Genomic DNA, 21,404 nt, shown 5'->3' with positions numbered 1-21,404 from the left:
AGCCTGTTTGTTTAAAATAGGATCCAAATAAAATCTGTACCTTGTAGTTGGTCGACATATCTTTAAAAATCATTTAATCTGAAAAATTTCCCCTCTCCTTTTTTTCTTCCCCCGGTGTATTTGTTGAAGAATCTGGGTTATCTGTCCAGTAGTTTCCCACAAGTGGATTTGGTGATTGACATCATAGTGGTGTCATTTAACATATTTCTCTGTACTTTGTATTTCCTTCAAATGGGCAGTTATATCTAGAGACTTGATCAGATTCAGATTCAGTGTTTTTGGCTTGAATACTTTATAGTGTAGTTCCATTAGGAGGAAGTGTGTGATGTCTGTTAGTCTAATTTTCATGATGTCAGCAGTCATTGATGATCATTGTCTACATCCTTTATTGAATTTCATTAGTGATTACAGAATGGTGATATTGAAGTTGTATTATTTTAAAATTTATTTTAGGTGGAATACTTTTATAAAGAGATACTTCCCTCATCACTTAGTTGGTTACTTTCAGGTATATCTTGTACAGGAAAGGTGAGACAAATGCTTTGAGTCTTTATTTTAATTAACAGTCATTGCCATTTTCAAAATAATGAATTTGTTCACTAACATCCTGCAAAGGTGACTGATTAGTTTTTTTAAAAATTGTCATTATGAACTCACCAATTTAAATATATTTATGGGTTTCAGTCAATTTCTTTTTTTATTCTTATTGATATCTCACTGATTAACTGATAATGGCAAATGGGAACCTCTTCAAGTTGGCTCCAATGTCCTTTTTTTAAAAAAGTAAATAATTAATTAATATATTTATTTATTGGCCATGCTGCGTGGCTTGTGGGATCTTAGTTCCCCAACCAGGGATTGAACCCGGGCCCTTGGCAGTGAGAGCATGGAGTCCTAACCATTGGACCACCAGGGAATTCCCTGCAGTGTCCTCTTGGTATGATCCTCCTAGTCTTTGATTGTTTCTTTGTTTTCTGGCCTGACCTGATACTCTGAGATCCTCTTTTACATTTCCATTCCTGGGCATCTAACAGCCATTGCCCCTTTATTGGGAAATGATGTTTAGAGGCCACAGTCTGGGTGCAAGAGGTACTCATTGCTTAGTGGGTTGTTCATTGTTTCTTGCTGTTTTTAGTGAACAAGGTTAGGAAAATGGTATCTTTTTTTTGAAAGAAAGTGTATCACAAGTTCATATCAACATGTCTAATTCAAAGTCAGGACTGTAGATTTTTAAGTTCCGTATCTTCAATCTTACAGATTTGCATTTTTCAAATTGCGAAAGTAATATGTAATCATTGTAAGAAATTTAAATAATTCAAAAGTATACAAGGTAAAAGGTGAAGATACTGACCCTACCCTAGAATCACTAGTTAACCACTTAACACAGTTAATTTAAAGGCTTCATAGTGGGTATCTTTCTTTTTTTTTTTTTTTGGCTGCGTTGGGTCTTTTGTTGCGGCACGTGGGATCTTCTTCGTTGCAGTATGCGGGATCTTTCTTTGCAACGTGTGGGCTCTTCATTGTGGCACACAAACTTCTCTCTAGTTGCGGCGCCCGGGCTCTGTAGTTGTGGCACGTGGGCTCCAGAGCATGTGGGCTCTGTAGTTTGTGGCACGTGGGCTCTCTAGTTGAGGTGTGCAGGCTTAGTAGTTGTGGCACACAGGCTTAGTTGCCCCACAGCATGTGGAATCTCAGTTCCCCAACCAGGGATTAAACCCGCGTCCCCTGCATTAGAAGGCGGATTCTTAACCAGTGGACCACTGGGGAAATCCTTTTTTTTTTTTAGTTGTCATATAGTTGATTTACAGTATTTTATTAGTTTCATGTGTACAGCATAGTGATTCAGTATTTTTACAGATTATACTCAATTAAAAGTTATTACAACATAATGGCTATAATTCCCTGTGTTATACAATATATCCTTGTTGCTTATCTATTTTATATATAGTAGTTTGTATCTCTTAATTCCATACCCTTAATTTGCTCCTCTCCCCTTTGGTAAACACTAGTTTGTTTTCTATATCTGTGAGTCTGTTTCTGTTTTGCATTACATTTATTTGTATTATTTTTAATTTTTATTTATTTTTATTTTTTATTTTTAATTGGAGTATAGTTGATTTACAATATTGTGTTAGTTTCTGGTGTACAGCAAAGTGATTCAGGTATATATGAATATATATTATTTTTCATACTCTTTTCCATTATGGTTTATTATAGGATATTAAATATAGTTACCTATGCTATACAATAGGACCTCATTGTTTATCCATTCTATATATAATAGTTTGCATCTCCTAGTCCCAAACTTCCAATCCAACCCTCCCCCACCCCCCCATTTGTATTAATTTTTAGAGTCCACATATAAGTGTTATCATACAGTATTTGTCTTTCTCTCTTTGACTTATTTCACTAACATAATATTCTCTAGGTCCATCCATGTTGCTGCAGATAGCAGGATTTCATTCTTTTTTATGGCTGAGTAATATTCCATTGTGTGTATGGTGATATGATCCAGCAGTCCCACTCCTAGGAATATACCCTGCCAAAACTATAATTCAGAAAGATACATGCACTCCTATGTTCATAGCAACACTATTCACAATAGCCAAAACATGGAAACAACCTAAATGTCCATTGACAGGTGAATGGATAAAGAAGATGTGGTACATGTATATAATGAAATACTACACAACCATAAAAAAGAACAAAATAATGCCATTTGCAGTTACATGGATGCAGCTAGAGATTATCATCCTAAGTGAAGTAAGTCAGAAAGGGAAAGACAAATACCATATGATATCACTTATATGTGGAATCTAAAATATGGCACAAATGAACCTATCTACAAAACAGAAATAGACTCATAGACATAGAGAACAGACTTGTGGTTGCCAAGGGCCAGGGGGAGGGATGGATTGGGAGTTTGGGATTAGCAGATGCAAACTGTTATATATAGGATGGATAAACAGCAAGGTCCTACTGTATAGCACAGGGAACTATATTTAATATCTTGCAATAAACCATAATGGAAAAGAATATGAAAAAGAATGTATTGTAAAAAATAATTATAATAATAAAGGTAAATAATAAAAAACCAGAATGTATTGTATGTATATAACTGAATCACTTGGCTGTACAGCAGAAATTAACAAAACAATGTAAATCAACTATACTTGAATAAAATAAATTAAAAAAAAAATTTAAAAATTGGGGGGCTTCCCTGGTGGCACAGTGGTTGAGAATCTGCCTGCCAATGCAGGGGACACGGGTTCGAGCCCTGGTCTGGGAAGATCCCATGTGCCGCGGAGCAGCTGGGCCTGTGAGCCACAATTACTGAGCCTGTGCGTCTGGAGCCTGTGCTCCACAACAAGAGAGGCCGCGACAGTGAGAGGCCCGCGCACCGCGATGAAGAGTGGCCCCCGCTTGCCACAACTAGAGAAAGCCCTCGCACAGAAACGAAGACCCAACACAGTCATAAATAAATAAATAAACAAATACTTTAAAAAAAAAAAATGGGAGATGGAGCAGAGAGCACTTGCCTCCTTAAAAAAAAAAAAAAAATGGGGGATTGACGTTTTTTGAGGCTAGAAAAAGAAAGATAAGAAGTTATTCTTTATGTGAAATGAAGATTCTTACATATTTTTAGATTCACTTTTTGGATTGGTATCACATTTACATGGTACAAAATTCTAAGTATAGAAAAAAGTAGAGAAGTTTTCTTGTTCCTACAATGAAAACCAGTCAGTTCCTCTTTCCAGGGGCAACTAGTATTACCAGTTTTTGTGCATCCTGTGTGCTTATAAGCATAAAATATACACATACATGTAAATATGTATGTATCTTCTTTTCTTCCTTTTTACAAAAATGGTTCTGTGTCTTACTCTTTTCTTACTTACACATACATCAAATTATATGTGTTGTTGTAAGTTGAATTTCCTTATTCTTGTTTATGTCTGTACAGTATTATATGGGCTATGTATGTATTGTTTATCATTCTTCTATTAAAGGGCATTTTGATTTTTTCTCAGTTACAAATAGTGCAGCATGAATAACCTTGTACATATGTCATTTTGCATATTTGTAATATCAGTAAGATAATTTTCTAAAGGTGTATACTTTGGAATTTTTATAGACATTATAAAAATGCCTTCCAAAGATATATGAAGTTTACATTTCCACCAGCAGTTGTTTCAAGATTTGAGAGAGAGGTTTTAGTCGTGGTGGATATATACAAAATAACAACTTTGAAATGTTTTCGTACATGTATATTTGGCAGCATGTGCCCTCAGCTTAGCCTTGTTCATTCAACAGTTAACTGAGTGCCTATGAACCAGTGTAGTCTTTTGTGCTCCACTGTAAGCAACTGTAGCAGATTAACTTTACCTAAGCTCTCAGGGAAGGCTTTCTGGGGGAGCAGAGCCTTGAAGGACAAATGGGGCAGGGGAAATTCTAGATTAGTAGTTCTCAAATTTTGGGTGTCTGACCTTTTAACTCTTCAAAAAGTTATTACAGACTCTAAAGAACTTTTATTTATGTGGGGTTATATTTGCCAGTATTTACTGTGTTAGAAATTAAAACTAAGAAAATATTTAAATATTTATTAAAAATAATAAACTCCTTACATATTAGTATATATAACACACTAATTTTTTATACAAGTTTTAAAGGTTACACTCCATTTACAGTTACTACAAAATATTGGCTGTATTCTCTGTATTGTACAGTATGTCCTTGTAGCCTATCTTACACCCAATAGTTTCTACCTCCTGCTCTCCCACCCCTATATTGCTTGCTCTTGCCCACCCCCATCCCCCCGACTGGTAACCACTGGTTTGTTCTCTATATCTGTGAGTCTGCTGCTTTTTTATGTGCACTAGTTTGTTGTATTTTTTAGATTCCACATATAAGTGATTTAATATAGTATTTGCCTTTCTTTCTTTGACTTATTTCACTTAGCATAATGCCCTCCAAGTCCATCCACTTTGCTGCAAATGGCAAAATTTTGTTCTTTTTTATGTCTGAGTAGTATTCCATTTTGTGTGTGTGTGTGTGTGTGTGTGTGTGTGTGTGTATGTACATTCACACAGACACCCTTTATCCATTCATCATTTGATGGACACTTAGGTTGCTCCCATATCTTGGCAGTTGTAAATAATGCTGCTATGAACATTGAGGTGCATGTATCTTTTCGAATTAGTGTTTCTGTTTTTTCCGGATGTGTACCCAGGAGTGGAATAGCTGAGTCATATGGTAGTTCTTTTTTTAGTTTTTTGAGGAACCTCCATACTGTTTTTCCACAGTGGCTACACCAGTTTACATTCCCAGCAACAATGTACAAGGGTTCCCTTTTCTCCACGTCCTTGCCAACATTTGTTATTTGTGTTCTTTTTGATGATAGCCATTTTGACAGGTGTGAGGTGATATCTCATTGTGGTTTTGATTTTCATTTCTCTGATGACTAGCGCTGTTGAGCATCTTTTCATGTGCCTGTTGGCCATTTGCATTTCCTCTTTGGAAAATTGCCCATTCAGTTCTTCTGCCCAATTTTTTATAATGTACTTTTTACTGAAAAAACTAATTTTTTAATAGTTCTGTTATTTCTTATTTATTTATGGCTGTGTCAGTCTTAGTTGTGGTACGTGGGATCTTTGTTGAGGCATGTGGGATCTTTCATTGCAGCACGTGGGCTTCTCTCTAGTTGTGGCGTGCGACTCTTCTCTTCTAGTTGTGGTGCACAGGCTCCAGGGCACATGGGCTCTGTAGTTGTGGCGCGTGGGTTCCAGAGCACGTGGGCGCTAATAGTTTGTGGCACACAGGCTCTCTAGTTGAGGCTTGTGAGCTCAGTAGTTGTGGCGCACAGGCTTAGTTGCCCTGTGGCATGTGGGATCCTAGTTTCCCAACCAGGGATTGAACCCACATCCCCTGCATTGGAAGGTGGACTCTTTTTTTTTTTTAATTTATTTATTTTTTATTTTTGGCTGTGTAGGTCTTCGTTTCTGTGCGAGGGCTTTCTCTAGTTGCGGCAAGTGGGGGCCACTCTTCATCGCGGTGCGTGGGCTTCTCACTATCGCGGTCTCTCTTGTTGCGGAGCACAGGCTCCAGACGCGCAGGCTCAGTAGTTGTGGCTCACGGGCCCAGTTGCTCCGCGGCATGTGGGATCTTCCCAGACCAGGGCTCGAACCCGTGTCCCCTGCATTGGCAGGCAGATTCTCAACCACTGCACCACCAGGGAAGCCCGGAAGGTGGACTCTTTACCACTGGACCACCAGGGAAGTCCTGAAAAAACTAATTTGTAAAAAAATTTATTGAAGTATAGTTGATACAATGTTGTGTTAATTTCTGCTGTACAGCAAAGTGACTCAGTTATATACGCACACACATATATACTTTTTCATATTCTTTTCTATTATGGTTTATTACAGGATATTGAATATAGTTCCCTGTACTGTACACTAGGACCCTGTTGTTTATCCATTCTATATATAATAGTTTGCATCTGTTAATCCCAGACTCCCAGTCCATCTCTCCCCCACCCCCCGACCTTGGCAACAACAAGTCTGTTCTCTATGAGTCTATTTCTGTTTTGTAGATAAGTTCATTGTGTCATATTTTAGATTCCACATACCATTGATATCTTATGGTATTTGTACTTCACTTAGTACGATAATCTCTAGGTCCATCTACGTTGCTGCAAAGGGCATTTTTTCATTCTTTTTTTATGGCTGAGTAGTATTCCATTTGTGTGTGTGTGTGTGTGTGTGTGTGTGTGTGTGTGTGTGTATATGCCACATCTTCTTTATCCATTCATCTGTCAGTGGACATTTAAGTTGTTTCCATGTCTTGACTATTGTAAATGATGCTGCTATGAATATTTTTGGATTATAGTTTTTTCCAGATATATGCCCAGGAATGGAATTGCTAGATCATAATGCAACTCTGTTTTTAGTTTTATGAGGAACCTCCATACTGTTTCCTGTAGTGGCTGTACCAATTTACATTCCCACCAACAGGATAGAAGGATTTCCTTTTCTCCACACCCTCTCCAGCATTTTTTTTAATTTTAATTTTAATTATTTATTTATTCATTCATTCATTCATTCATTCCTTTAGTTATTTATTTATTTATGGCTGCGCTGGGTCTTTGTTGCCACGCGTGCAGGCTTTCTCTAGTTGCAGTGAGCGGGGGCTACTCTTTGTTGCAGTGTGTGGGCTTCTCATTGTGGTGGTTTCTTTTGTTGTGGAGCATGGGCTCTAGGCATGTGGGCTTCAGTAGTTGTGGTGTGTGGGCTTGGTAGTTGCGACGTGCGGCAGCGTTTGTTACTTGTAGACTTTTTAAAATTATTTATTTATTTTATTTTTAGCTGCGTCGGGTCTTAGTTGCAGTACACGAGATCTTCGTTGTGGCATGCGGAACCCTCCACTGGAGTGCGTGGCCTCCTCATTTCAGTGTGTGGGCTTCTCTCTAGTTGTGGCCCGTGTGCTCAGTAGTTGTGGCACACGGGCTTAGTTGCCCCGCAGCATGTGGGATCTTAGTTACCTGACCAGGGATCAAAATTGCATCCCCTGTATTGGGAGGCAGATTCTTAACCACTGGACCACCAGGGAAGTCCCGTTATTTGTAGACTTTTTTTTTTTTAAGTCTTTTAATTAATTAATTAATTAATTAATTTTTATTTTTGGCTGCATTGGGTCTTCATTCCTGCACGTGGGTTTTCCCTGGTTGTGGCGAGCCGGGGCTATTCTTCATTGCGGTATGCACACTTCTCATTGCAGTGGCTTGTCTTGTTGCGGAGCACAAGCTCTAGGCCCGCGGGCTTCAGTAGTTGTGGCACGCGGGCTCAGTAGCTGTGGCTTGCGGGCTCTAGAGCTCAGGCTCAGTAGTTGTGGTGCACAGGCTTAGTTGCTCCGCGGCATGTGGGATCTTCCTGGACCAGGGATCGAACCCGTGTCCCCTGCATTGGCAGGGTGATTCTTAATCACTGAACCACCAGGGAAGTCCCTGTAGACTGTTTAATGATGGCCATTCTGACTGGTGTGAGGTGGTACCTCATTGTCGTGAAAAAACTAATTTTTAAAACAGAAAAGATTTAGTGAGAAGAAGGAGGGACATTGTTTTATATTTTTACAAGTCTCTGATGTCTAGCTTATTGGAAGATAGCTGTATTCTTGTATCTCCATCTGCATTCAGTCTGTTGCAGTATGTCATTTTGGTTGAAATATATGAAGAAAATCCAGCCTTGGAGATATGTAGCTGAAAAAGACAGAAGTATTTTAATATCTTCTTTAGGTAATTGTGGGTATTCTTTGATATTATACCCAAACTCAACAAGTGGTAGTTTCTTAAAGGTTAGTTGCAATGTAGGTTAGTTGTATGGTTTCATTAATATGAAACCATATTAATGAACTTTTGTACTTGGTGACATTAAAATTCGTTTGTTTAGTACGTTGAATGGGTCTTTTACCCATGTATGATTTTGAAACATCATGATTTAATTAATTGGAAAATATTGGTTCATTTGTTTATTCAGATCTTCCAAGTGTTTGATACAGTTAATTATACAGTTTTTAAAAATCACATTCATTAATACCACTACTGTTTCATCAGGAAAGTCTTAAAGTATTGAGAAGCCATCAAGCTCATAGGGAATGCATGTTTTCAAAATTCTGACTTTAGCTAAAGTTTGAATTTTATCATTTGCAACAAATACTTTCATTTGTTTTCTTTGAAGTCATAGGCTCACTTTGTTCATTTTTGTGAAAATATTGTACATACCCAAGTCTGAATAACCATAGTTTGCCTGTCAGTTGTTTACTTAAGAAATAATAGTAACACAACATTGTAAACAACCATACTACAATAAAAATTAATTTAAAAAGGAAATAATAGTATTCCATGAAAAAAGCAGCTAGTTCAGCTTGTAGCTCAGTTGCTTTTCCTTGAGACAATTATTGTATGATTATTGTAAATCGGGAGAAGTGCTTTATACTTACTTCCCATTTTGACACTGAGAATATTAAAAAGACGTACTCAAAGTTGGAAATTTAATAATATTATTAAATTTTACTGGTTTATCAAGGATATTCACAAGTAAAATTTATCTTTTCCTTTTTAAACTCCAAACGTGGAGTGGTGGAGAAGATGATATTACTAGTACAGTTTGATGCCCCAGCCTTGATTTATGCTAAGGCACTAGCAGTTATACCTATATTGCTTTTATCACCGTTGTGAAAAAGGCAAATAACATCTTTTTTTTTTTTTTTTGTTTTTTTTTTTTGTTTTTTTTTTTTTTTTTTTCAAATAACATCTTGTTATTATGAAAATACTTTCACCTCATAGACCTCCTGAGACCACATTTTGAGAACTGTTGTTTTAGATAGAGGATGCATTACGTAGTTGAGCCTTGAACAACATGGAGGTTTTTCAGTAGTAAATACTACAGTGTTATATGATCTGTGGTTGGTCGAATCTGTGGAATCCCAGATACAGGGGGAACTGTGGATACTGAGGGCTGATTATAAGTTATACTCGGATTTTCAACTGTGGGGAGGGTTGGCGTTCTTAACCTCCTCATTGTTCAAGGGTCAACTCTATACCCAGAGATACTGAGATGAGGTGCTTTCTAGGTCAACTATAAGTAATTCGTTATGGAACTCAGGATATATATATATAGAGAGAGAGAGAGAGAAAGGTAGTCAGGGACTAGATTATAAACGAACTTAAGTACCCTGATAGGGAGTGCAGAATTTATAGGCACTGGGGAGTCTTTGAAGGATTTTAAGGAGGAGGAGGGGTGTGTATGTATGGTATGGGTGTGGGAGAGTGATGCCATCACATTTGTATTTTTCAAAGATCACCCTTTTCACAGTGTGTTTTGTGGTAAGTCCAGTGGAAAATGATGAGGTTCTAAACTAAGGCACTGACTTGGACATGGAGCCACAGAGGGCCAGGCTGTACAAACCGGTGCAGGGGTTAGAGCATGTCCTTCCTAAAGTAGAGGTAAGCCTAGCAACATCTGTTTGGCTGGATGGGCAGGAGCACAATTAGCTGCTTCCATCACCATATCAGTTATAAGCTGTCCCCTCAAATACTCTTGTATAGACAGTTTTCTCTGGAAACACTGAATATGCTCTAGAATCTCTTTTGCAAAAATGACTTCAAAGATAATCACTGGGGACTTCCCTGGTGGCGCAGTGGTTAAGAATCTGCCTGCCAGTGCAGGGGACGCGGGTTTGAGCCCTGGTCCGGGTAGATCCCACATGCCACGGAGCAGCTAAGCCCGTGTGCCACAACTACTGAGCCTGTGCTCTGGAGCCCGTGAGCCACAACTACTGAAGCCCACGTGCCTAGAGCCCATGCTCCACAACAAGAGAAGCCACCTCAGTGAGAAGCCCGTGCACCGCAGAGTAGCCCGTGCTCACCGCAACTAGAGAAAGCCCGTGCACAGCAATAAAGACCCAACGCAGCCAAAAATAATAATAATAATAATAATAATAATAATAATAATAATAAATTTTAAAAAAAGATAATCACTGTTCTAGCTTCTATTACCATACATTAGTTTTATCTGTTTTTGAATTTCATATTAATAGAATATAGTGATATGCTTTGTGTCTTTTTTTGCTCAGCATTGTCTTTGAGACAATGAGGGGAAATGAGCTCAACTTCTTTTTTTTTTTTTTTAATATTTATTTATTTATTTGGCTGCCCCGGGTCTTACTAGCGGCACACGGGATCTTCGTTGCCACTTGCGGGACCGTCTTTGCGGCATGTGGGATCTTTTAGTTGCGGCATGTGGGACCTAGTTCCCTGACCAGGGATCAAACCTGGGTCCCCTGCATTGGGAGCGTGGAGTCTTAGCCATTGGACCACCAGGGAAGTCCCAGCTCCACTTCTTTTTTTTTTTTTTTTTTTTTTAAACTTTTTTTTTATCATGAACAAGGAACACATATTTGTTGTTTGTGTATCTTTAGCCTTTTATTTTTTATTTATTTTTATTTTTTTATTTTCATTTTTTTTAATGCTATTCTTGTCTGCTTACATTCTTTTTATTTATGTATGTATGTATGGCTGTGTTGGGTCTTCGTTTCTGTGCGAGGGCTTTCTCTAGTTGTGGCAAGCGTGGGCCACTCTTCATCGCGGTGCGCGGGCCTCTCGTTGCCGAGCACAGGCTCCAGACGCGCAGGCTCAGTAATTGTGGCTCACGGGCCGAGTTGCTCCGCGGCATGTGGGATCTTCCCAGACCAGGGCTCGAACCCGCGTCCCTTGCATTGGCAGGCAGATTCTCAACCACTGCGCCACCAGGGAAGCCCCCAGCTCCACTTCTTGATGGGAATTGCTGCAAATAATCTGTGGCCATGTTTAATCTACAACACTGGGCGTTACGCTTCCTTGTTCCTTTCTTCTTTCTCTCTCCCTGTTTCTCTCTTTCTCCCTCCTTCCCTCCCCTCCCTCCTTTCCTTCCTTTTATTTATTTATTTTTATTTTTTATTTCTCAATTGTATATATTTGGTTTTTTCTGCAGAGGAAGAGGACAATAAAGTATTATGAACTGTTATTTGTATAAGTTTGTAAATTTTTTTAAGAAAGGACTTCAGAAAACAAGGCAGAGAATACGTAGAACAATGACTGCTTCCAAATAATTCAAATAGAATCAAGCTTTGATTATAGGCTCGGTCAAATCAGTGCTAAACAGCTTCTGTAAGAAAAGTATTCAATGGAGTTATCTACTTTGCTTTTCACTAACTTGTCAAATAAACTGTTTTTAATCTTTATTTTTAACTATAAAAGTAAGACACAGTGCACAAACTCAAATAATCCCCAGGTGTATAATGTAAAAAGGAGACGTCCACTGCACCATAACTACCAAAATTCCCATCCCCTAAGATAATTGCTGCTAAAAATTTAGAGAATCTCTCCTGACATTTTTTGAGCACATTTAGAAATCAAAAGCCTTTTCAGGTTCAAATGATGGCTTTGAATTTTCGTTAGGTATGAACAGTGTGGGAATTCACATTATTGCAGCAAATATCAGGTGTGAATTTACTGGGAATTGTTTTGAGATGTTACTTGGGGATCATAATAGCCAAAAAACGTTGGAAAATGAAAAAGGGTTTTTTTGAGGGAGTATGATTAGAAGAAAAATCATGGAATGATGCTGAAAGATCTAAAGGACCATGGAAATTAAAAGGTAGAACACTTTACAGAACAAAATTTGAGATATGGAAAGATCAAAATATTTAAGACTTTGTAACAAAATCCAAACTGTTCCCATGATTTCATCCTTTGACGTCATGTCTATTTCTCAGGCTTTTCTCAAGCTCTAAAGCACTGGCTAAGTGAATACTTACAGTAGAGGTCACACATGGATGGCTTGGACTTTGTGTCTTGCCGTGTTTGCAGATTTTTTATTTACGCTGTAGTTGCCAACTAACATAACCCTTATGTCTGTGGACTGAACGTAATTCATGTACAAGTGGATTATATATACATACACTTATGGTTCCTAAATACAAAAGTGTATGAATTTCTTTCCTTGAAAATCAGAAAACTGGCAATGCCTTGCCAAATTCCCACGTGGCAACAATCCAGACAGGACCCAGCAGGAGTTCTCCCCGTCGCCCTAATCCTCGCCAGTCTGGTCTTAGACCGATCCCTGCCTGACCCTACAGACCCCTGCCTCAACCTCCTTGTGTGTCACTCCCTCAACATGTTTAAGGACATGTTATGCTGCAACTCCTACAGCATAGCATGAAACCTGTTTAGTTTTAATCTGGACTAGGGATCAGGAAACCTGGGTTTCGTTTCTGTCTTATTCACTTTGGAGAGGTAAGGGTGGTTAAGCTGTCCCATGTCCCTTATCAAATGGGAAAAATACTGTTTTAGGTCAGAGTAATTTGAGGAGATGTAGATTCTATGGAAAATGAAAATATTGTTTGTAATTTAGTTTGAACATTGAAACTTGTGTGTTTTTTGGACCTTAATTTGACCTGTTTTGCATGCCTGCTATTCATCTGATAGTAGATGATTGTCATCTGTTAATAATCTGATCGTTGCCCTACTCCCATGTTGTTACGCAGAACAGCAGGAACCACCCTGGTTATGCTGGCACTTCCAGCATGGACTTGACCACACTAACCAGTTCATGAAACTCCGTGCTCTGGAAATGGCCACGGTCAGTGAATCTGTACAATTTGGCTTCCAACCTGTTGGCCACTTCTTGTTGTTCCTTCCAAGGAAGGAAAGGATCGTCAGTGTAGCCAAACTGCACAATGTGAGGGCAGTTGGCTTTGATCTCCCACTGCCAGGGGTGGCTGAAGTATCCGCTTGCCCGTTCATTGTCATCCCCCAGGTCAGACGTGTACGCAGACACTAACACAATAGCACACACCCGGTGGGTCTCTGCGTACCTCATGGCTGCAGTGGCCCCGGAACTGTGGCCTATGATGATGATCTCCTCGTCACAGTGCAGCTCCGTCTGCATGAAGGGCAGCCAGATGCTCTCTCGAGCTGTGATTGGGTCAGGCATGTTTTTAGCCAAACACTGGAAACCAGGTATCTGCTCCAGCCCCCTCTTCACCCAGCCATACCAGCCGTGGGTGGCCACATCCCAGCCCCCGTTCCCGGGGATGATCACACCGCCTTGCAGGGCGCCGCCATGAGTGCAGCCAACCTCCCTTCCTTCCTTTTAAATTAAGGGGATAGTTTGTGGATTTTTGAAAATTGCCTTTCCTTGTCTTTCTTCTTGAAATTCATGTTAGAACACAGCTTACTTGGTTAAAGGATGTCTTCTGTGATTTCTTGGTGTGGCCAAGGACCAGATGTTTTCAGGTCTTGACTTTGCGACTGCTTTTCAAATTACGTTAATTGTACCAAACATCTGTTAATGCTGGAGAGATTAGTTTCTTCTCCAGGTGATTTTGGTCTTTTTTTTTAAATCCTTTTTTTTTTTTTTTTGTAATTGCTGAGACTTAACGTTCTGGTCTTTTTATGGGCTCTCTTCCCGGCCCTTCAATGCCTTGTTAGTCATCCACAGTTACTAAAGTGGGCCTGAAATGACAACTTTTTTCCCAGGGTGCTCAGTGAAGTCAGGAAGGGAAAGCCTCCCTGTCAGGAGAAGGTGTCTGGATTGCAGTTGTCTTGAGTAGACAGTATTTTTATATGTGAAGTAAATAAGAATCTTGGGCAAGGTGCAGGTCTTAGTGACCTGTCAGCCCATCAGGATGAATCAGCTCAAGTCCTAGATGAGGTGACAACGTCAGCACAGTGAGCCCCTTGCCCTGAGTTTATTGGGCCTCTCTTAAGGTAGCTGTCATAGCCCTTATTTTAGAGAAAAGTCAGAGTCATTCTTCAAGATTCAGCTGACTTTAAACATTATTTATTTTGGAGGGGGAAGGTCACTTTCAGTATAGGTGCACCATTGGAAGTGGCATGTGGCTGTTTTTCACATTATAGCCATTTTGATGTGCCGAAGTGTTACAGTTGTTAGCATCTTAAAACTTGTCTCCAGGTGACTAGAGGCTATTCTGCATCTCTAAGTAAGTTTAATTAATTGTCTTGGGTGCCAGACAAGTAGATTTGTTAACTGTAGTTTCTGATTTATCTATTGCTCAAACCAGTGATAATTTGATAGGAATAGGAACTCAGAGGTGACATTTTATTGCAAAAGGTGGATGTTGGTTGCTAAATGCAGTTGATTAGAAGGCTAGGACAAAGTATTTGTTTTTCTGGTGACAGGGTCATTATTAAGGCTTTATAGAATGTGCCACTAGTCAGATGACTGAACTAAATCTTCCTACTCCTGTGAGGTTATCTTTAAGGCGTTGGGAGTGCCTCACAAAACTCTTACTAACTATGGTACTCTCACAGGTGTTTGCAGCTTCGTCAGATTAGCCTGGTGGTTCTGGTACGTGAGGCACTCCTCAGTGCAATACTAGTAGCCAGAGTTTTGGTAATTGCTGCTGCCTGAGAACATTGGATCTGAAACCCACAGACCTAGAGAACAGTGTTGCCAGATAAGATTCCCATCTTAATTTTCTGAGGGCAAATTTTACCTTCAGAGAAAGGAAGGGAGCTTTCTGAGAATACAAGGCAGATTGTTAGAATGTGGAAGAGAACATAGGGTTTTGAAGCCTGGCCATTTTATTGGCTGTAGAAATACGTTTTTTGGGTTTTTTTTTTTGGTTTGTTTGTTTTTTTGGCTGCGTTGGGTCTTCGTTGCTGCGCGCAGGCTTTCTCTAGTTGCGGAGAGCGGGGGCTGCTTTTCGTTGTGGTGCGCAGGCTTCTCATTGTGTTGGCTTTTCTTGTTGCGGAACATGGCCTCTAGGCACGCGGGCTTCAGTAGTTGCAGCACACGGGCTCAGTAGTTGTGACTTGCGGGCTCTAGGATGCAGGCTCAGTAGTTGTGGTGCACGGGCTTAGTTGCTCCGCGGCATGTGGGATCTTCCTGGGCCAGGGATCGAACCCTTGTCCCCTACGTTGGCAGGTGGATTCTTAACCACTGCACCACCAGGGAAGTCCCTAGAAATAAGTTTTTAAAAACCTAACACCTTAGAGGTAGTACTTGGCTTTGTAAATGAAGCAAACAATTAGAAAACTGTTACAGTGCTTATTATGTGTCAGACACTATTTGGCATTGGAGGCACATATGAACAAGACACATAAGATTTCTGCCCTCAAAGAGCTTACATTCTTGTTTGAGAAGATAGACAATTTTCAAATACATCAATAAGATAATTACAGAGTATAGTGCTATGAAGAAGATTGATATGATGATGTGATTTGAGAGTAAGGGAGAAGGGGATACTTCAAATTGGGTGGCCAGACCTCTTCATAGTGACATATGAACTATTAATTGAAGGGAGGCAGAACCAGCATTTCCTGATGAAAGACAACTGTTTTGGGCAGGAGGAAAAACAAATACAAAGGACTTGTGGGAAGTATGTGGTTTGGTATGTTCAAGAGTAGGCAGGGGCCAGATTTTATAAGGCTCTGTAGACCTTGCTTGGGATGATGGGAAGCCACTGGTGGAAGGAAGCTGGTTGAGCAAGGAAGCTAAGTGATCGGAATTACGTGTTAAAAAGAACACTCATAACATAACATTGTAAATCAACTATACTTCAATTAAATAAAAAAAAATCACTCTTGATTCTCTGGGGAGAACAGATAGCAGAGTGCCCAGAGCAGAAGTAGAATGATTAGTTAAGAGGCTATTGCATTTTATTAAAAAACTGCAATTATATGGAGGTAAAAGAGGATGGACGGCAGAAGGGAATTCAACTTCTTTCAGAAAGTATTTCACTTTTAATTTTGATAAGATTACAGATAGGGCAAGAAAACCATTATAGCAATAAGTACTAGTGTGTGCTTTGAATTATGTTGTTCTTGATTCTCTGACTCAGAGCTGGAGAGTGACTTTTTGGTGTGGCAAGGCTCTCAGCCTGAACCTACTCTGCTCACTTAAAAATCCCACACATCTGGGCATGACTTGAGGGCCTGTAGGGAAAGGCAACCCAGCCAGTAATTTCTTTGCATGAGGGAGAACAAGGCATTTCCTGGGGAAAAAATTCACCATGCAGCCATGTTTCAGGACCAAGATTGGCAGTGAAAAGGGGAAGGGCAATGTCGTTTGGTCATGCCTCCCAATCCTAACCAAACTACCATAACGTCTCTAATGCCAAAACCCTGAGAGGAAGGGGCCATAAAAAAACTAGAAGAGCTTTTTCATAGAAATCTGTGTAAGATATTGGGAAGGTGGACTTTTGATGTGATATCCACAGGATAGAGTTATAAGACAAAATTATAAGTTAGGGATACTCCTCACTGTGTAGAACGCAGTGGGGCTTAGGTTTTTTGGGCTTCCAAGAACACAGGCTGGCTTGCGCATATTAAGGGTTCCGGTGGTGGCACTCAGCACTCTGGGTTGTTGAAGTGGATTAAGCAGCAGCCAGCCCTCAGAGTCCCGTAAGAGCAATAATAATAAATATTGCAGTTGGAGTGAGGAGATATTAAATTATGTGTTTGTGATACTTATTTCTACTCATAGAAGAAAATTCTGTCTCTGACCTCTGCTTTTGCTTTGCACCTACCAAGAGATATTCTAGATCTGCTAGCTCAGTTTCTAGATTTGTCTTGTGTGGAAGGATAATGGGTAAAAAACAGCTGAAGAATTTCAAGGAGTAAGACTGGATGATTTGTTTGTATTAGAAAGGGGACCGGGAACTGCTTATAAGTAGAGGGGATCAACAGAGGGGAAAGAGCCAAATGAATAATGTTTTATTGTAAATTGAGAGTAGGGATGGATATAGAGGGTTCAGCACAAGGTGTAGGATTATAAGAAATATTGTGAGCAAAAGGAATTGGGAAAGAAGATATTAAGAAGCTGATTTGAAATAGATCTTTTTATTTTCTTTGAGAGTCTCAATATATTAAGATTGAAATTGCTTTTAACTTACCTTTTTTTTTTTTTTTTTTTTTTGGAGGTTAGACTTGTTACTTATATGTGACGCCATTCCAGCACTGGACTCATGGAGGCTGAACATTTATTCAGGTAATAATAGATAACATTTATGGAATACTTCTTATGTGCCAGGCAACAAACTAAGTGCTTTACCCTTGATCTCATTTAATCCTCACACAATCTCATAAGGTTGGGAGTGTTACTGCACCCATTTAATAGATGAAGAGATTGAGACTCACAGTATATCAAGATTGAATTAATCTGAATTAAAAAATGGAAAAAGGCTACTGTAATAGTCAAAGTGAGAGATGATGGTAGCTTGGGTTAGGTGATGTCATTTCTTACCTGGCATAAATATCGTGAATGTAAAATGGTTTTGATTTTCTGTACTTCACCCTCATTTCCATAACTTTTCCTCATTGCTGAATACATCATGCTTTTAGTTTGTCTTTTTTTTTTTTTTGGCTGCGTTGGGTCTTCGTTGTTGTGCATGGGCTTTCTCTAGTTGCGGTGAGCAGGGGCTACTCTTCGTTGTGGTGTGCGGGCTTCTCATTGCGGTGGCTTCTCGTTGCGGAGCACGGGCTCTAGGTGTGTGGGCTTCAGTAGTTGCAGCACACGGGCTCAGTAGTTGTGGCAGGCGGGCCCTAGAGCGTGCAGGCTTCAGTAGTTGTGGCACGTGGGCTCAGTAGTTATGGCGCGCAGGCTCTAGAGCACAGGCTCAGTAGTTGTGGCACATGGGCTTAGCCTGCTCCACAGCATGTGGGATCCTCACGGACCAGGGATCGAACCCTTGTCCCCTGCATTGGCAGGAGGATTCTTAACCACTGTACCACCAGGAAAGTCCTTTTAGTTTGTCTTTAAAACAGTGGAAATATCTTTTGGTAAAGAAAAATTCAGCTGAGGGTTTTTTTTTTTTTTTTTTTTTGGCTGTGTTAGGTCTTTGTTGCTGTGCGCGGGCTTTCTCTAGTTGTGGCGAGTGAGGGCTACTCTTCATTGCGGTGTGCGGGCTTCTCATTGCAGTGGCTTCTCTTGTTGCAGAGCACGGGCTCTAGGCGCACGGGCTTCAGTAGTTGTGGCATGTGGGCTCAGTAGTTGCGGCTCGCGGGCTGTAGAGTGCAGGCTCAGTAGTTGTGGTGCATGGGCTTAGTTGCTCTGCAGCGTGTGGGATCTTCCTGGACCAGGGCTCGGACCCGTGTCCCCTGCATTGGCAGGCAGATTCTTAACCACTGCGCCAGGAGGGAAGCCCCAGCTTAGGGTTTTTAACCTTAAAGCTTTTTGAACTTTTTAGAAAGTAGATAAAAAGTTTTGCAATAGTTTATATTTTTTGAGTAAATATCTACAAAATGTAGATATCTATAATTGAGGAATTCTTAAGAGGTGATTAATATAGATAATAGAGTTTTTTTTGTTGATTTCATCACGCTTGAGATACTATTCACAAGTATTTTCAAGTTTAAGGAACCTTATTAGGGTTTCTTGTAGGAGTTTTTTTGGTGTATCTAAATGCTTGTTTACAGATTACACTAATTGTAGTACTTGCCAGAACTGGCAGGGTGTCTAGCACTACCGACTGAAGATCAGTCAAAAATGAAGATTGAGCATCTCTGAAATTATAATGTAGGTTAATGGAAGTTTCTTTTTTTTTTTAAATTTTATTTATGTATTTGGCTGCATCGGGCCTTAGTTGCAGCGCGCAGGCTCTTCGTTGCAGCGCGCGGGCTTCTCTCTATCTGTGGTGTGCGGGCTTCAGAGCGTGTGGGCTCAGTAGTTGTGGTGCGTAGCCTTAGTTGCCCTGTGGCATATGGGATCTTAGTTCCCCGACCAGGGATCGAACCCTTGTCCCCTGCATTGGAAGGCGGATTCTTAACTACTGGACCTCAGGGAAGTCCCCCGGAAGTATTTTTTTTTAATTTTTAAAAATTTATCTATTATTTTTGACTGCATTGGGTCTTCGTTGCTGCATGTGTGCTTTTCTTTAGTTGCAGCGAGCAGGGGCTATTCTTCGTTGCGGTGTATGGGCTTCTCAATGCGGTGGCTTCTCTTGTTGCGGAGCACAGGCTCTAGGCACGCAGGCTTCAGTAGTTGTGGCAAGTGGGCTCAGTAGTTGTGGCCCGTGGGCTCTAGAGCGCAGGCTCAATAGTTGTGGTGCACAGGCTTAGTCATTCCGCGGCATGTGGGATCTTCCCGGACCAGGGATCGAACCCGTGTCCCTTGCATTGGCAGGCAGATTCTTAACCACTGCGCCACCAGAGAAGTCGTGGAAGTATTTTTAAGTTCACAAAAATTCAAATTTATATGCTACTTTGAGTGGTTCTCCATGTTTAATGTTGCCAGGAGTTGCCTGTACACTCAGCAAGGTAAAGTAAAACCGCTTTATTACTACCTTATCAATTATTGAGTTGCCAGCATGCGTACATTGCCCTATCATATTTTCAAAAAAGAGCTTAATTGAGGCTTTTAATAATTGACATACAGTAAACTGTACATATTAAAACGTACAATTTGTTAAGTTTTGACATGTGTTCACTGTAAAACTGTCACGCCAATCAAGACATAATGAAGGTCTCACGAGCCCCTCGCCCCCTTCCCCCTCCCGGCCCCAACACCTCGGACCCCGGGACCGCGCCCCTCCCTGCCCCCAGGCTCCCACTCCCTGAGGAATTTCTACACCGGGGTGTCCCAGCCCGGCCGCGAGGAGTCCCCCTTCATCTCTGTCGGCTATGTGGATGACACGCAGTTCGTGCGGTTCGACAGCGACGCCCCGAATCCGAGGATGGAGCCGCGGATGCCATGGGTGGAGCAGGAGGGGCCGGAGTATTGGGATCGGAACTCGCGGATCTACAAGCACCACGCACAGACTTTCCGAGTGAACCTGAACACCCTGCGCGGCTACTACAACCAGAGCGAGGCCGAACCTCTTCAGCCCACCGTTCTCATGGCATCATTGTTGGCCTGGTTCTCTTGGTGGTCACTGGAGCTGTGGTGGCTGGAGCTGTGATCTGGAGGAAGAAGCACTCAGGCAGCGGCAGTGCCCAGGGCTGTGATGTTATCTTTCACCAGTCCTAAAGCGCTGTTTCCTGGATTATTCTTTCCATCTTTTCCAAAGAACCAAAAACTGGAAAGGAACAAGGATTAAACCCTGGAAGTCCCAGTGCTACGTGATCTGATCAGACCACACACCTGAGCAGACTGCAGAGTTTTGGCACTGCGTCTAGACAGCACAGAGACCAGGGAGTCCTAAACTTTAATTTGCATAAGAATCATCGGGACATCTTGGTAAGATTCAGAAGGTCTGTAGTAGGGCATGGGATTCTGTATTATAACAAGGTTGGTGCTGATTCTGCTTTCAGATCACATTTAGTAGCAAGAACGTAGACCAGGATTCCCACGTGGCTGTGCACCAGCCTCACCTGTAGGGCTTGTTGAATAAGCAAATCTTGGGCTCCGTGCCCAGCATTCTGAGATGGTGGGTCTGGGAAGAAGCCTGAGTATTTTGCAGCAATCCTTACAAGCAATCTTGGGATTCAGCCGGATTGGGAACGACTGAGGTCAGTGATCAGAGAGCGCTCAGGTTGGGGAGGAGCCTTAAATCCACACTTAAACCTTGTTTTTTCCTGGGAAGAAAAGAGCAAGACGTATGCTGGAGACACATGTTGGTTTTTCTACCCTGGGGTATGTAGCCAGGTGGAAGACTGACGAAGTGTTATCAGCTCAAGATAATGAAAATCTGTGAATCCTTGCTCTCTGAAACTATTCCCTGGATGGATTTCTCACTCATTCCTTGGTATAAACAATGGAATACAAAAAAAAAAAGACATAATGAACATATTTATCACCTCCACAAGTTTTCTTATCCCCATTTGTTATCCTTCTCCCAACCTCTGTGGTCTCCTGGCAACCACTGATCAATTTTCTGTCACTATAGAGTAGTTTGCATTGTCTAGAATT

At 40.8% G+C, this 21,404-nt stretch overlaps 1 protein-coding gene and 1 pseudogene across 1 annotated transcript in view; one reads left to right on the top strand and one right to left on the bottom strand.

Annotated features, from left to right (window-relative positions):
• LOC118901936 (BOLA class I histocompatibility antigen, alpha chain BL3-7-like) overlaps positions 1–20,530 on the top strand; it is a 46,211-nt gene extending 25,681 nt beyond the window's left edge. Inside the window, exons 3-4 of the mRNA XM_036865784.1 lie at positions 17,484–17,546; positions 20,099–20,530. Coding sequence (XP_036721679.1) covers positions 17,484–17,546; positions 20,099–20,454 — 419 coding nt within the window. The 3' untranslated portion in view covers positions 20,455–20,530. The remainder of the gene's footprint in view (positions 1–17,483; positions 17,547–20,098) is intronic.
• LOC118901935 lies at positions 13,084–13,657 on the bottom strand (annotated as a pseudogene).
• Positions 20,531–21,404: the final 874 nt, after the last annotated feature.

The sequence above is a fragment of the Balaenoptera musculus genome, chromosome 10, assembly GCF_009873245.2.
Source record: "Balaenoptera musculus isolate JJ_BM4_2016_0621 chromosome 10, mBalMus1.pri.v3, whole genome shotgun sequence".
Classification (NCBI taxonomy): domain Eukaryota; kingdom Metazoa; phylum Chordata; class Mammalia; order Artiodactyla; family Balaenopteridae; genus Balaenoptera; species Balaenoptera musculus.
The sequence above is the reverse complement of the archived record's forward strand: the minus strand, read 5'-3'. Positions and strand labels throughout refer to the sequence as shown.